Consider the following 16,330-nt stretch of genomic DNA (forward strand, 5'->3'; position numbering starts at 1 on the left):
CTGCAGCCGCTGCTCCTGCTTCACTAGAGACAGATCCAAAACTTTCAGCCCTCACTGTCAGAGGAATGCTCGGACATGTGACCTGAGAGCATCTGAAAGATTTAAAGTGCAAGGCAAATAAAGCAAAACTTTTTTGGTTAATCTAGTGATCTGGCTTGTAGGGGAGGCAGGGGATGACTCCCTGTTGTTTGGACACTTGGAGTTAGTGATTGTATTGTCTGGCTACCCCTCAAGAGCAGTGAACTTTGAAGTGCATAATGCAACAAACAGGTAAGAGATGTTACCTCCTAGACAGAGAACTCTTTTGGTACTTGTGCTGCAAAATGACTTGGAATGTAAAGTAGGGAAGTTTTATTATAGACCCACAACTGGTATGTGCAGCTTGCATCTGCTAACTTGGGGAGAGTTTTCCTGCACATAGAACATTACTTTCCATTTAAATTACATGATTTAGATTAAAGGAAGCAAACCGAGAAAGAAAAAAAAATGTTTGTACAGGTCTTCTCTGTGTCATGCTGCGTCAGTTCTGCCTCACAGGCTGACTCCGCAGAAGTGTCAAGGCATGAGTCAGAGACAGCAAAGGCAGAAGACTTCCATAGACACATATACCCCATGTCAACGCTTGCAAATATACTATCCAGTTAGTCCCTACGGACATATGTTGAGCCTGTTGGCAGTTTTACCTGCAAAGTATTGAAAGTTAAAATAAAATTCAAGTTCAAACATGAACTGCTGTTGAAGAAGCTGAAAGCGAAATACAAAGTGGCAGAGACAGAGTAGGCTTGCAATACTCATACTGGGTGCATCAGGGAGGCTTGACAATACACATTCATTTCTGCCCAGCCATGGACTTGTGACCATCAAACATCACTGATGCGATGTCCGCCTAGTGAACAAAGTGATAACCAGGAGGCAGGGCCAGTCCAAGGGTAATTGGCACCCCCTGGTGAACCATGTACCTCGGCACCCCCACCACTTCCAATATAGAGGAAAAGGTAGGAGTCGCGATTCTCGGGATCTTTCCTCCAAGATCTTTTCAGAGGTCTTTCTCCCCTTACAAAACCAAAGGTCTTAGACCTAGGTTGAACCGTAGCCGGCCAGGGCTGTTATTTAGAATGATGCTCCTGTTATTTTGTTTTGCGTGTAATTTTGGCACCCCCCCAAATTTTGGCGCCCGCCTTGTTTGCCTAATGGTTTCACCAACCCTGCCAGGAGGAAAGAAATGCATCTCAAAATGGGTGGGTGTCTCTCTTCTCCTCAACTCAGATCTCCCTTAGATCTTCCCTATGGGGAAATGAGCTTGATCTATCCCCATTCCTTACAGTGCATGCCTCCTTTCCTCAGAAATGGAAGAGATTGCAGACTGTTGTAGCAAGGTCAGGACAGGGTAAGACCATCCTCATTCTCAAAGGCTAGGAGAGCCCCAAATACCCTGTGTCCTGCAAGGCAGGAAAGCAAGGCACTAAAGGATCCAAGAGTTGTCACTGGATTATACAGGATTATGATTCAGTGCAATGGCCTGCCAGGAAGACAATTTATTTTAAAAGGTGACAAGACCCAGTGGAAGCTCAGGGCAGAGGGCACCTCTTTGACTGGAATAAATAGGTGGGGAACTTTGCACTGTTGTAAAAAAATAGTAATAATAATAATAATATCTTAGGCATTAGCATTCAGGATCTTTTTTTAATTATGACTAAATTCAGTTTCCAGGGCCAAATCAGTTCCAAGTTTAAATTCCAAATATTCGACTGAGCAGAACTCAGTTGTTCAAGCCTGTGTGGCACTACCACCAGCAAGTATCCTACCTCCCCGATTCAGCAGCCTGGGGCTTCAGATACTCCCAAATCCATCTCAGGCATCCTACATGCAAGCCCCAAGTCCAGAGGTCCTGGAGTTTAGATGACCCCTAGTCTCACTTGCCTCTAGCCCAGGGGTGGGCAGAATGTGGCCTGGGGGCCAGATGCAGCCCGCCAAGCCATTCTGTCCGGCCTGCGGGGCCCCTAAAAATTTTAGAAAATTAATATTAAATCTCCCCTGGGCTGCCTGTCATGCGGCCCTCGATGGTTCGCCAAAACTCTGTAAGTGGCCCTCTGCCCAAAATAATTGCCCACCCCTGCCCTAGCCAAAAGGCCGAAGGAGCAAGTTAGAGGGAAAGTCTGAAAGCAATCCCCCATCGCCATCAATTGTGTAGCCAAGAGCCTCACAGTTGGAGGCATTTGTAGACTCTTGCAGGGGTGCCTGCCCGCAGTGCAAGGACAAGCCTTCATCCTCTAGCCCAGGGGAAGGCAACCCCTGGCACGGGTCCCAGAGTGTGGCACTCGAAGGCGTTTTGCTTGACACTTGTGCCTTGGGCTGGATGGCAGGGAAGGGGTCGGGGCTGTACTGCCATAGCGAGAATTGGGCCGCTCATGGCTCCCCTACTGTCTGCCCCTGGCACACCAACATCTTGCAAGTCGAGGTCGTGGGTGTTTTTGGCCCTAAAACGTTGCTGACCCCTGCTCTAGTCTAACTCCAGCTGAGTGCGTTCAAGGCTCAGAAGATGGTATCTCTGCTGCTGATCCCTAAAAGTGAAAGTGAAGCTAGGGTTTGCCAGACAGCCCAGGCTGCTTTCTGCTTCCCTTAGGTGGGGTGAGTTGACCTCTGTTTATCGCGGCATCTCCATGGAAGCAGGCCCTTCCCTGCTTTATGTTTGCCCTGACACCGGTTTACCTTTCCCTGAATTTTCCTGCCTTGTTATCAACAGAGCAGAGCTTATAAGCCTGAGAAACTGCTAATGCTTGTTAGTGATTAGCAATAATACTCAGCTGCCGCATAGGATTCAGAGTTGCCAAAGCTTATGGAGCACTAACACATTAAGTCTCACCGTCCCGATGATGTTGGGGATGGAGTTTTCTACTCTCTTCCTTTTCTACCTTGGGAAAACAAAGACCATTTGAACTGCTATAGCATGGCAGAAGTGGTGCTATAATTAGAAGCTAGGCCTTTTTTGGTGTGTTCCTAACGCAGGACTCAAAAAAAAAAAAATCTAGGATTTATTTATTTTTTTTTTTTAAGGAAAATGTTTCACATCTCAAGTCAAACCAAATTGTTTCCAAATCCATGAGTAATTCAAGAACCATATGCAGCCCTACTACCGGCAAAAATCCTCCACCCCTGCCTGGGGCTTCAGATGCTTTCAAACCCTTTGGCAGGCATCCTATGTGCAGGCCCAAGCCTGGAGGCTTGGGGTTCAGATGCACTAAAATTTCACTTACCCTCAGCTGTATGGATGCAGAAGCAAGCTAGGGAGGAATCTCCCATTTCCATAAAGTCAGTGTATAGCCAAGATCTTCCACTGGAAGTGAAAGTGGGAGACTACCTATGCATTACCTCGGTCAGGGTACTACCCCACTGCCAAAACAGTGGTTTTCCTCCGCCAGCAGGAAAAGCACCTTGGTGGTCATGGTACTTCCCCTGCCAGGGTAAGTCTAAAATCCTAGATACCTATAAGGATTGAGGATGAGATTTTTAATATTAGTTGTTAACTTCTGTGAAAACTACAGACTGCCTCAAGTTAGAAATGCTGGATTAAGAATATGAGTCGTTTTTCATAGTGAGGTTACAGGAAATCTATGATAGCGCAGTGATGCGAGGCTTGGTCTTTCCAGTCTTAGGCAAGCAGTCTAACTGCTGGATCTTCCAAAGTGAAAGACAGCACCTAAAGACTACAAGGAGCTTGCCATTCACCTGGTAGTCCCATTGCAACGAGAAGAGGGAGCAGTCCAGATGCCAGTCGGGGTTCTGTGGTTGGTTACAAGAGCACAAATTCATTTTGCTCCCTTTCCCATGTTTCACTTTGTGGATAGCATCATTCAAGGTTCTCTCTCCACTCCAAAGGCATTTCCAATAAACCCTGGAGAACAAAATCTTCATCACTTTAGATTTAAAATCTCTTTATTGGTGTAAAAAATGGTAATTTTATTACTTTTATGGTACGTTTTCCATTATTTGCATAATTGCTCAATGCTAATAAGACAATTAGCAATTACTATGGCTTAATAATTACCCAGCAATAACTGGCCTATTGTATTTTAATGAAATTTTTAATTGTTGCTGGGGGTCTTGAGGTTCTTTTGCCCAATCTCCTTTTCCATTAGAGAAGTCATTCACGGGAGCAGGGTGAGAATAAAGGGGAGACAAAAGCAGCGGGAGAGAAGAAGCAGAATGAGTTTTTTAATGATCTTTTAAGCAAAAGGGGAAAAAAATAAACCTTTGTATTTAGCCTCTTTACAGCCAAATTAATTCTTTTTTCCCATCCATCCTCATGTTTGCACTTTCAGACACAGTGCTCGTAGGAAAATGTTACTGTCTGAAGGCTCAGGAACTATGGAGGCGTCTTGGGCTGGTTTTGATATACTCAGTACTATCAAGAAGCTGTACAATTCTAGCCAACAGTAAAGAGATGGCTGCTAAAGCACTAGCCACCCCTTGTTAAACTGGGATATCCTTACATAGGAGTTAAACCCAGTCGGACAGGACTCAGATTACATTAGCAGCAGCTGAAGTCCAGGGAAGTAATACTGTAGCCTTGTTGCATGGAAACACTGGAAACAGATTTCTTGATGTAGATATGCACATGCCCAGAAGAAGGAGGGGAAGGAAGTGAAAAAGGGGTTCACCCACCCCTTAATTTGGCACGTGGAAACCAGGAGTCTCTTCCATAGGGTTAGCATGAGAACACTGTTGCCTTCAAACACTGACTCCCTTTTCAAGAGCAGTGTTGATCTTCTCCCTCCTCACATTTCCACAGAGGATGCCGCATGCATCATGGACAGCACGTCGATGAGACAGGGAAGGTCTCCTCTGTTCTTGTTCCCCATATGCCACCGAGGCAGCTGCTACTGAGTCATGAGTGCACAGTCAGAGCTGGTGAGTTAGTCACTCCTTGGCCATGGGTTCAACACCATTGCTTCCCCTGTAGCTCACACACTGAAGCCTCTCCAAGGCGCTGCAAAAGCTTTGGCACCTCAGGCAGCCATTCCCCTGAGCAGTCAGGCCAAGGCCAAAGTCCAAGAGCTTCAGAACCATGTGAAACAGCCAAACTTCACCACAGGGAGAAACATGGATGTGTGCAAGAGCCACTTGATCCAACATCTATCTACCTACTACATACGCAGTGTGCAAACACAAGGGAGAACACACACAGTACACAAGCGCACACAGAAGTCATGCTCGCACACAGCGCTCAAAGACACACCCAAAAAAAAAGAAAAGAAAAAAAAAAATCACACTGCACAAAGCCAAGAAACACAAGCAGTACAGCTATCCTACAGTGTACACCGTGCCAGAACTGCCAGTCCCAAAGGGCTGTTTGGTAGGTGGGGTATTGTTGCACATCTACAGATGCATCACGAGCAGGTCCAGGGAGGCGATCCTCCCCCTCTGTGCGGCACTGGTCAGGCCGCAGCTGGAGGACTGCGCCCAGTTCTGGGCGCCGCACTTTGAGAGGGATGTGGCTAGCACGGAGAGGGTGCAGAGGAGGGCTACTCGCATGGTCAAGGGGCAGCAGGGCAGGCCCTATGAAGACAGGCTGAAGGGCCTGAACCTATTGAGCTCCACAAGAGAAGGCTGAGAGGGGGTCTGGTGGTGGTTTACCAACTCACCGGGGGGACCAGTGGGAATTGGGGGAGGCTCTGTTCCCCCAGACACCACCCGGGGTTACTAGGGATAACGGCCTTAAATTGCTAGAGAGCAGATTCAGGCTGGATATCAGGAGACACTACTTTACAGTCAGGGCTGCCAGGCTCTGGATTGGGCTCCCAAGGGAGGTGGTGCTCTCTCCTACCTTGGGGGTCTTCAAGAGGAGGCTGGACAGATATGTGGCTGGGGTGATATGACCCCAGCACCCATTCCTGCCTGGGGCAGGAGGTCAGACTTGATGAGCTGTTTAGGTCCCTTCCAACCCTAAGCACTATGATACTATGGTATTTCCTTGCACTGCTACCAGACAAGAAAAATCACATGCTTTGGGAGGCAAAATCTATTTGAGAGCATTTTATCTGCCTGTAGGGTTTGTTTTCAGGCTTTTCCCCATAACCCTGAGGGCTAGCAACTTACTTTTTTAATGCAAGTTGCTTCATGAGAATCATGATTCCAGGAACTGAGGATTTCCAAAGAACATCAAACATCCCAAGATTTGCAAACAAAGAGATGACAATTCTGATATTATTACACAACTCTGGGAGTGGGAACTTTAAGCAAGGCATACAATATTATAAACCTCACAACAAATTCATGAAAGTTGGCAACACAACCCAATGAACCATCCATACATCCTTCCTGTCTCACTAATAGGTGCTACCACGGCACAAGTGTGTGCGGAAAGATACTCTGATTTTGACCTGGGACGCAGTGAAGAATGGGAAATGACCAACGGACTGCTACTGCAGGGATCCTTCCCTGGTACAAGAAGACTGCAGAGCCCATCTCTTGTTCACCCCTGCAGAAACTGAGGACAGGGGGAAAGAAACTTCTCTGTCCTGTACTAGGAGGCACCACTGCAACAATTCTGTGACTCAGGAGCCCCATATGATCGTTTTATGGCTCTTCAGCATTAAACGCCACCCACGTAACATGTAAAAACCTACATACTTTGTGACTGGTGTTACTAATTGCTCTGGTACGTTCAGCTCAAAGTTATCCCATCTTCTCTCCCCACAAGTTCTGCCTTTGGAAATGCAAAGGACCTTTTGCTCTATATTGAACAACTTGAGAGAGGGCTGCAAGACACCCAGCCTTTGCCTGACTCAGACTCCAGCTCTCTAGTGTCTTCACTTTCTGTTTAGTTGGGGAGAATCGGGGGATTTCCACAATCCCTGGTGTGAACATAACGTATTTAAAGGAGCCAGTGGGACTAACCTGTTACTTGTCCAACAGGCAGGGCCTGTAAATCATGCTCAATGCAAAAGAATTTCCAATACCTTTTTCCACCCAGCAATTCACCAGCAGAAAGAAAGCGATAGAGGCTGTAGTTATGGAAGAGTGCCAGGCTTAATTGACTGTTTACTGCCCTTCCCTTTTCCTCTCACTTTACTGCCCCTGTTATATTCATAACTGAGCCTGGTGATCAAAGGTACAAAGATTTCCTGAGGTGGAAAGGTCACCTGTTTTAGGAGATGCCATTCACTTTCTACCCTCATAGACAATACCCAGGCAGACCTGATGCCCTTTGCAAAGCTATTCCCGAAGCAGCTCATACCAAGCCCAACCTCTGGACTCACCATATTACGGTGCCTGACTAAACATCAGTAAACCCAAGAATAATGACTTCTTCACATTGCATGTTTTCTCCAGTGCCTGATGAAGGGTGTTTGTGCTCAAAAGCCTGCAAGCGCCTACTCTGGACTCTTTTAAGAAACATTTGGATGCCCATCTTGCTGGGATCCTTTGACCCTAGCTGACTCCTTGCCCCTGGGGCTGGACTTGATGATCTCCCGAGGTCCCTTCCAGCCCTGACTGATGTCTATGAAATCTATGAAATTAAAGACTTTTTTTTTTTTGCAATCTTGTTGGTTTATTAAAAGATATCATCTCTACTATGAGTCCTGATTGCCTTTTGACTGTTAGTGGCACTTAATAGTTAGTTAGTGGCCTGCTGAACTTTGCAAAGCAAAGCCGCGATGCCCTCTAGCGGCTGAGCGATACAGTGTGAGGAGTACCTAGGGAGCCAGAAGCCCTTTGTCGAAGGGTGCTAGGGCCCTGGTTCAGAGCAGTAGGGAGGAAATTCACAGGACCTCAAGAGCGGTTGTGTGAGGAACGATGCAGTCGCATGATGAGCCCCTACAGGAGGTTGCAATGCTTCAGTGGGGAACTGGGTCACCAAGCTCCGACACACTCACTACACACTTACGGGGGTATAGGTTGTAGCTGTGTTGGTCTAAGGACATATTCATTCCATCCAGGGGGATACTTCCTCAGCCTGACAAAGGGTATTTATACCCAAAAGCTTGCAAAGAATTTTTCCAACCATTTGAATTGGTTTAATAAAAGATATCAGATTTACCCAAAGAACCTTGTCTCATTACACGCTAGGCCTCCCATTCCAGAAGGCCCCAGATCAGTACCTGGCACAGGCTAGTTTGATCATTGGTATTAAAAATAGGGTGATCTGTAGGAATGCCCATGATACTGAATGGAGGAGCAATGTCCCTTGTTAATGCTTGTCCTGAGAAAGACCTGAAGGGAGAGGGATGGGTCTGTGCTGGGACCAGTAATGCAAGCGCCAGCAGAGAAGGAAAAGGGGTTCAGGATCTGCTACCTGAGGGGAAAGGGCCAAGCACGGGCAGAGATGGCACCACCCCCACTACTGTCTCTTTTGCTCCACATCTCATCTACAGAGACCTGAAAAAATGACTCCAATCTCTGTCCAACAGCAGAGGTCCAGGCCTAGCAGGTGGAGAGGATGTGGTTGGGGCTGGGGGGAGAAGGAAAAGAGTGAGGAACTATCTTTAGATGGAGTGACGGTGTAGCAGTGATGGTCAAGGAAATGTGAGAGGTGAGGACTTTTGTGGGCAAATCTCATGCTGAATCAGACCGGTTCTGGACTGCAGGTGGGGAGATTTCAGCTTTGTCCTCTCCAACCTTGGCCCCAAAGCTGATGGCTTCCTCTGACCCTGAGCGCACCATCTCCATAGCTGCCCTGCACAGAGGAGGCCGAGGAGGAGCCTGTACTTCAGGATCAGCATTTGGCTGGTGATCTGCCCCAGTTTTTCTGAGTCCACAGTTATCACTTGAATCTTCAGTTTCAAAAGTGTCTTGGGGCTTCTCATCTCCCAAGGAAGAAGTGCTCCCAGCAAGGGTTTGGTCCAGAGCTTGGCCCCGCAGCTTTAGTTGTCTCCTCATCTTTGCTCTACGGTTCTGAAACCAAACCTAGGGAAACCCAAAGGGAAATGGGCATTAAACAAATAATTTCCTAAGGCTTGGTAAGAAGGCATTTTGCCAGGCTATGCCTTCCTACACTCCTCACAAACCATATGTCCTGGGGCTTATAAAGCATCACCCTGCATCTTTCTCGACAGGTTTCTTTGGGATACCTGTAGGAATCCAGGAAATGAACTGGTAAAGATGGTTTTTTCCTAAAGAAAAGCATTCAAGTGGAGGATAGATCTGACTGCTGAAATCATGCATTTGTTGTGCACACCTGCAACCTCTCCAGCAGGTTCCTGAACACGCTGCCAACTCTGCAGGGTAAATCATTAATCCCCTTTGACCCTTCAACCAGGAAATCAGACCTTGCGATTTTGGAAAATAAATGTTTTCCTTCTCTGTTAGGGCCAGCTATTCGTCTCAAATGTCATTACCCCATCCTGACAGAAACAGGAGGTGCTCATGGCCTCTGTTCTCTGGCTAACAGGGCTCCTATCAAGGCTGGGGGGAAGAGAGGGGAAACACAAGCTAGAGAGCTGGGGATGTGCTGGGCAGATACTGCCATGGGAACTCTTCCTCCTTAACGATTTTCTAGCCCTGAGAGGGAAGCCAATCACTGCTCCAGCTATTACCTTATCCTAACCTGTGGCTGGCATGTCCTCATACAGCTCTCCTATCACGGGAGCCAAGAGTCAGGCAGAACTAATCTCACCTTCTAAAACCTTATATCTACCTTTCTCCTTCCCCAGCCCAAGCTGAGGTCCCTTGTCACTGCTGTAGATGCTCCAGCCGAATGAACAAGACCAGCAATATGCACAGAGATCTGAGCATAGGGGGAGTGATAGAGCTGCATAGATAGCAGGTCCTCGCCTATGGCGACAGTGGATGAGAAAGACAGGAACTTCCCCTCACTGCCAGGGGAAAGGAAGATTAGCTCTTTTCTGGCTCAGCCCATTACAATCTTCAGAGGGAAGGGACTACAGACAGGCCTGGTGCCATAATTGAGGGTTGGTCCAGAGCTCCACACCCTCTTTCATGAGCTACCTGCACCCTGGCCTCCATCAGGTCCAGCCGGAGGGCTAGGGCCTCGCGCATGAAGATGTCTGGGTACTGCGTAGTCTCAAAGGCCGATTCCAACTCCTCCAGCTGCCAGCTGCTGTAGTTGGCTCGGGCTCGTCTCTGCTTCAGCGGGCGAACTTCCTCTGAAGGAACACAAGAGCAATGGGAACCCCAAAGAAGCTCTTGCCACTCCAGGCCAGCCGAGACACCCCTGCACAAGAAGCATTCGGTACCCTCCCCTTAGCACCGCATTGCCACCCCCCTTCTGCTCTCCTTGCTCCCAGCGCCCTCCGACAATACATTACTCAGTCACACCCTCCCAAGCACTGCCTCTCCAAGCCATCTGTCTCTGATTGTTCAGAGATCAAACATGAACCAGCTCTTTTGGAGGCTTCTGTTCATTTTGTTTTAAATTACACAAAAAATAAGCCAGCTTCTCTCCCCTGTAACTATATGTCAGTAGTTAATTCCATTTGAGCACTTTCTTAGTGAAACCAAACAGGATTTGACTTCACAGTCCAGACAGAAGTGATTGCTAGGACTTTGGGTTAAATGTTCATATAGAAATATGCGGTGACTATTAATAATGCGCACGTGTGTGTGTGCGTGCATAGGGGTCTGAATACAACACATGCTTATACAATGTCATCTCTCTATATGGCCCCACATAGCTGTAATATCTGAATGCCTAACAATTTTGCATGGTTTTCACATGGGATGGATGGCAAAAAGGTTCTGTCATTATTATTGATTATGTTATGGCAGCCATACCAGAGCTGCCTTGTACTATCTGCTCTATAAAGCGAAGCTGACTGTGTGGGTCGTGAACGGGACAAGTAATTCAGAGATGGCAAGACCACGTGAAAGTGCAGCAAGTCACCCTGGACAAGGGACCTCAGCATCTTTGCACCACTGCACCCTATCACACCTTTTGCACGGGACATGTCTTAAAAACCAGTTAGGGAGGTTTCTGTTTTACCCACATCAGGCTCAGTTCCTTGGTAGCTAGAATTCAATTGCATGGTCCCAAAAAAAGAGGAAAGAACAAAAAGCCAATACATTTTACAAGGCTCTGATGTCGCTCCTTCTGCACAGTGATGTCTCAATATTGTACGTGCTGGTATCACAGGACTTTTTTTTTTTCCTCTGGTGCGGGTGGGGAGGAAGGAAGATACTTTCTGGAAACCAGGGACTTGCCCCTTTCTACTGGGTCCCCTCCGTCTTGCTCACCTGAGAATTCCCTTGTCAATCCCAAACCTGTGTCTCGGCCTGCCGGCAGCAGTGCTCGCTTGCAGGGCTCTGGAGGGCTGTGAGGCTGGAAGAGCTGGTTGCTGAGGAAAGGAGCTGGGAAGAAGAGGCTGCAGACAGGAGCAGACGGGAGCCGAGGTGGGAAAGCAGGGCCACAAAAGCAAGCCGCTTCTGGCAGCAGAGGCACCACGTATGCTGGGCTGAACATTGTGCCCTGGGGACGCTGGCAGAGCTGCTGCACCTGGAGAGGAAAGACAACAGACAGGTTCCTGCCCTTCTGACCCACTGCGACTGCAACCATCAGAGGGAAAGTGCTGGGGAGACTGCACTCAAGTCGCACCAGAGTCCATCGTGCTTGTATAAAAATCCACCAGTGACCCCAGCACCTAAACACTGGAAGGCACCTAAACACTGGAAAAGGGGGTCACAGATACCTCTCAGCAACCAGGGAGAATTCATTCAACAGCAGGGCACTGGCCTCCCAGCAACAGCCCAGAGAAGAGGATGAGCTCCCATGGCAACAACTAGACCCAGCTTCCAAAACTTGGTCTCTTCCTTCCCACAGATCAGTGGGAGCCAACCATTTTGGCAAGCATGCCACAAATTAGCCCATGCCCTACCCGAGTGCCACTCTGACCCCCTTCCTTTGGCCAATCTGCTGCTCTGCTTTCTGCTCCCTACTCTGTACTCCCTGGCTGAGCTCTCCTCTGCTTCGTGCTCTCTGCCTGATCTGCTGCTGTGCTGCCTGCCCCATTCAGATCTGCTGGGTGCCACGCACAGAGGCGGTCTGTGCCACTTGTGCTGAAGACTGGCCACCTCTGCTCAGGTGAGCGGCAGTTCCCACCATGCTGATCTCAAGCAGCCAGGCAGCAGCACCATACCTAGACTCCTGGTGGCCCCGGGCGACCTTTTAGCATCGGGCCCCCCTTTGCCAGGGATGATGATGGTGATAATAACAACTACAACAACCATTTTCAGGCCCCCTTTCTGTCCAGATCACCACCTGGTTCACCCATGCCTGTGTCCGGCTGTGCTGGGCAGTAATGAGATACCTTGGCCCAGGCATGAGGGACCGGTGCACACTTCAGGGTGAGGATTTACCTGAGGCTGGGGGGGCGGGGTGTGCGCGCGCACACGCATGTACAGGGGGCATCAAAAACATCCTTCCCCAAAACCTTTTCTTTTAGCAGGCAAAAACAACAATGGAAACAATACTGACTTTCATCAGCTGCAACAGATCTTTGTGATGCAAGAAGAAAAATAAAAGCAAGAGAAGGCCTGGAAAATGCCAATTCCACTGAGGTAGATGGTGCTCATGAAATCTGCCATGGGAAGGCAAGGTAGATATTCATAGCAACAGTATCAGCCTGGGGTGGACTATGACATGCTCTCTTTTCTCTGGCCTTCAGCACCTCTGTACCATTGCTGCTGGCTTTGCCTCTTGGAGGAATGGAGAACTCAAGAGCATGCTCAAGTCTGAAGGAAAGCAAAACTCTGGGACCAGTGTGATATTCCTACTGGTTTGTCACCTGGTGAACACACATAAACAGGATAAGTCTTTCTGACTGGAGTCACAGAAGACTCTCTGGGGAGATGTCCGGGTCTCAGTTAGCCAAAGGGCAGGAGGAGAATGAGTATGGGTTATAGGAATTGGTGTGCAGGCTCAGACAACAGTCTGGTCCAGCATCTGCAGAACTGAGCTCAAGGTCACTTGTCCAGGAAGGGCAGACTTCAAAACCTACCATCCAATCTCCTACTCTCCAAAGACCAGAAGAAGCCAGCGAGCATTTGCAAGGCCAGATAGCAAAGGATTACAGCATTCAAGGCTAGAGCACGGGACTCAAATGGCAGCACAACTATGGCGAAGCACTGCTGAGCTGAGTGGCTTTGGCTGGTGAAGCCCATCTGGCTCTCACTAATTGGAGCAATCATAGTTTAAAGACCTGTGGTTAGGGGTAGCCAGATGCTTCAACTTTTGCTGACCTGGAACGTGGGGGGAGGCATAATCCTGGTCTTGGGAGTCAGCTGAGAGACCCAGAGGGAGACCACAGGTCTTCGAGAACCTGACCTAAACCCACGCATGTGAGACTTTAAAGTGCATCAGTGATACCGTGGGCTTCAGAACTGGGGGGGCTGATTCAAGCTTTCCAGCAATGACAGAGAGGAAGACAGAATGGCACAGCTCGTTCCTCCTTTAAATCCAAACCACATTGTCTATCCCTAAAGAAAACACCAATTTGTTATTTATAGAGCATCTTCTGTCTGCTAGGCAACCTGCAACATCCGCTCAGCCACTACACTGTGACCACAAGAGAGACCAAATTCCACCTCCGGCAAACCACAAAGACACAAAATACTGGGAGAAGATGTTAACAGAGCTAGGAAGAGGGAGGCAGGGAAGGGAAACACATTCATCTGCACTTTAAGGGGAAACAGACTCCCTGCCCTCGACTGCCTCAGAGCTAATTTCACCCCTTCCTTCCTCAGTACAGTTGTACTATGGCATATTTACATCACAGAGGAGAATAAAGTCCCGCTCTGGAACTAACAGGATTCTCTCCCTGATCAGCAGTACACAGAACATCTCCTTTTAGCAGGTTGTATTAAACCCAAAACAGCAACAGCCCCTAGGAACAAAAGGATTTTGGGGCTAGGGAAACTGGATTCTGCTCCAGATGATCTCATGTCTTAAATGCTAGGGAGAAAGATGTGCTGTGATGGGCAGAGGGATAGCGGGACTGCTACCCGGTCACCCTCTCCTCTTCGAGAGCCCCTTCGTCTTCTCGGGGCCTGCCCCATCTTACCTGGACCAAGAGATTCAGGGAGCTGCTGAACTGGCTAACAGGCGAGATCACCTCAAGCGGAGAATCCCAGGTGCTCTCAGGCATGCCCGGGACACAAAGGGAGATGGGCTCTCCCTACGTCTTCCACAAATCGAGGAAGTGAGAGGGCATCTGCTGATCCAGCCGCGTGGAGTAAAGTTGAATGCTAACTGGGATTTGCCCAGACTAGGAGGCAAACTGCAGTAAGAGTGGGCAATCACTGAGTCACCTCCAGCAGGTGGGAAATAAAGAGACTCCTTACCTGGAGCTCCCTTTCCCTGCAGTCACATGCCCTTTCAGTCACTAAGCTGATTCCTTTACTTCAAAGAAGCTCTTCAGTCAATTAGAGGCAAGCATGAGCTGGGATTGAATTTCCAAGTAAATATTCCCACTAATGCATCTCTGGCGCTGACCTGGAAAAGCTGTCTCACCTGCAGGAGGAGTTTGCATAGACGGGAAGAACCACCACCAGATTTCCAACAGAGCCTAATGAGACTTCTGAAGCTCCCACCACTTTACACCGTATCATATTCACAGCGGCTGAAGCCCTCAGCTTTCCCTCCAAGAACGGATTCTCCTTTTGCCATTGCTCTCTCCCTCGGGTGACCCAGGCTGCCCTCAGCTTTGCTGCAGACCCCCAGCAGAAAAGGTATTCTGCTTTCCAAAAGTAGCTCATGTCTAATATGCTAATGAAAAAGCCCCTGCCCCAACCTCCTCCTGTTTATTCCCAAGTGGGTTTTGCTCAGCTTCTCCAATACCTACAGGACAGTTTTTCCCTTCTGAACTTACAAAAGAAGACAGAGCAAGTAACAGCATCAAGCAAGGAGAAACTCTTTAGTGAACAGAAATGAAGAGCAAGCAACCCTGGAAACTGCAGGCCACTGGTAGAACAGAAAAAAAAAAAAAAAAAGGCAGAAATCCAGGGGACAGAGAGTGTGCTAGAGAGGCCGGGAGCTAAGACCAGAGGTAAGTGGGGAGTAGAGACAAAATCCCCGTTTTCCTCTAGGGCCAAGCTGTTCTCAGTGAAAGACCAGGTTCTGCCGGTGCATCCAGCTTGCTCCTGCCTTGGCTGGTTATTGTGGGCTGGAAGTTCCCACTACGACCAACGCACAGATCTTAAAGCCAGCAGGGAGCTTCCACATGGTTCCCCCGCCAGCAATGCACAGGGCTGCCCTCAGCCCCTTTCCCCTGCGGAGCTGCCCCCCAAGCCTGCACTCCCAAGGTCACCTCCTGCCAGGCTTGGAAAGCAGCTCAGGTTCCCGGAGACCAGCAGGCTCCTCTTGTCGGAGCAAAGTCTGAACAGACACAGCCACCCTAGCAGGGTGCAGAGGAGAGCAATTAATTCAATTACTGCTGTTTACCCACTTACTGCCTGCCCGCATCCTCCCCGTCATGAGCTGGCCCTCAAATGACCCCTCCGCTATCAGACCGATGGCTTTGCTGTCTGTGCTGTTCGCTCCAGGTCATCTATTCCCTACCAAGCCAAAGCCACCCAGCAATGTTCATCTACCTGCCCCTGCTACCGCTGGACTGCCCCAAAAGCATTACACACGGGACAGAGGGAACAACCACACAACAGGACGCGTGTGATGGTCTGAGCTATCAACACACACCACACCGGTAACGCAAGAGCTTAATTAGAGATCATTCCTTCCTCCTATACCTCCGCACTGGCTCCAGTAAATTCTTCTGCCCACATTCCCATCGTAATAACACCTGTGTGCTGTCCCCTTAGGGAAGTCAGGCCCAGCAGAAGCCCCTTGAAATGCTCCCAGCCTGCCTGTAGACCAAAGCCACCCTGTTTCTGGCCGGGGAGTTATTTTCCCTTGGTACCAGGTACAGGAGCAAGGCAGTGAAAGCTCCGTCTCAGGAAAAAATGACCTGCTGTAATGAACTCCTAGAATAGCCACCCGGGGCATTGCACACTAGGCTGGAGAATTAAGACGTGCATGTCCCAACATCACAAATGCTGCAGCAGCAGGGGCTGGCATCTCATGAATTGCCACCACCTTGGATTTCTAAGGTGGTGACAAACTTGGGGGGTTTCCTAAGGAAATAGGAACAGGCTGCAGGAGCTGACCAGCCTAGGGAACGACAGACCACAGGGAGGCAGTGCCAGCTCTGTGCTCTAGGGCAGCTCATGCAAGCAGGGGCCACAGCCGCTGCTTTCCACAAGCTTTCCTGGGCCAGGCGTAGGGCTAAGGGCAGTTTGCCTCTTCAGGCAGATGGGCTGCAGGCTCTGGCAGAAACATGCTCTGAAGCCAGACAGGCGGCGGCTGGAAGGCCACACAAGACAC

General features: G+C 49.0%; 1 protein-coding gene across 2 annotated transcripts in view; it reads right to left on the reverse strand.

The window, feature by feature from the left end:
- Positions 1-8,400: 8,400 nt before the first annotated feature.
- The window catches only part of INTS1 (integrator complex subunit 1), a 43,567-nt gene continuing 35,637 nt past the window's right edge, over positions 8,401-16,330 (reverse strand). For both annotated transcript variants that reach the window (XM_090023146.1, XM_090023145.1), the window contains exons 44-46: positions 11,194-11,452; positions 9,949-10,106; positions 8,401-8,907 (exon numbers count right to left, since the gene is read on the reverse strand). In XM_090023146.1, coding sequence (XP_089879272.1) covers positions 8,557-8,907; positions 9,949-10,106; positions 11,194-11,452 — 768 coding nt within the window. In that variant the 3' untranslated portion in view covers positions 8,401-8,556. The remainder of the gene's footprint in view (positions 8,908-9,948; positions 10,107-11,193; positions 11,453-16,330) is intronic.

The sequence above is a fragment of the Crocodylus siamensis genome, chromosome 12, assembly GCF_052110815.1.
Source record: "Crocodylus siamensis isolate JL-2025a chromosome 12, ASM5211081v1, whole genome shotgun sequence".
NCBI lineage: Eukaryota > Metazoa > Chordata > Crocodylia > Crocodylidae > Crocodylus > Crocodylus siamensis.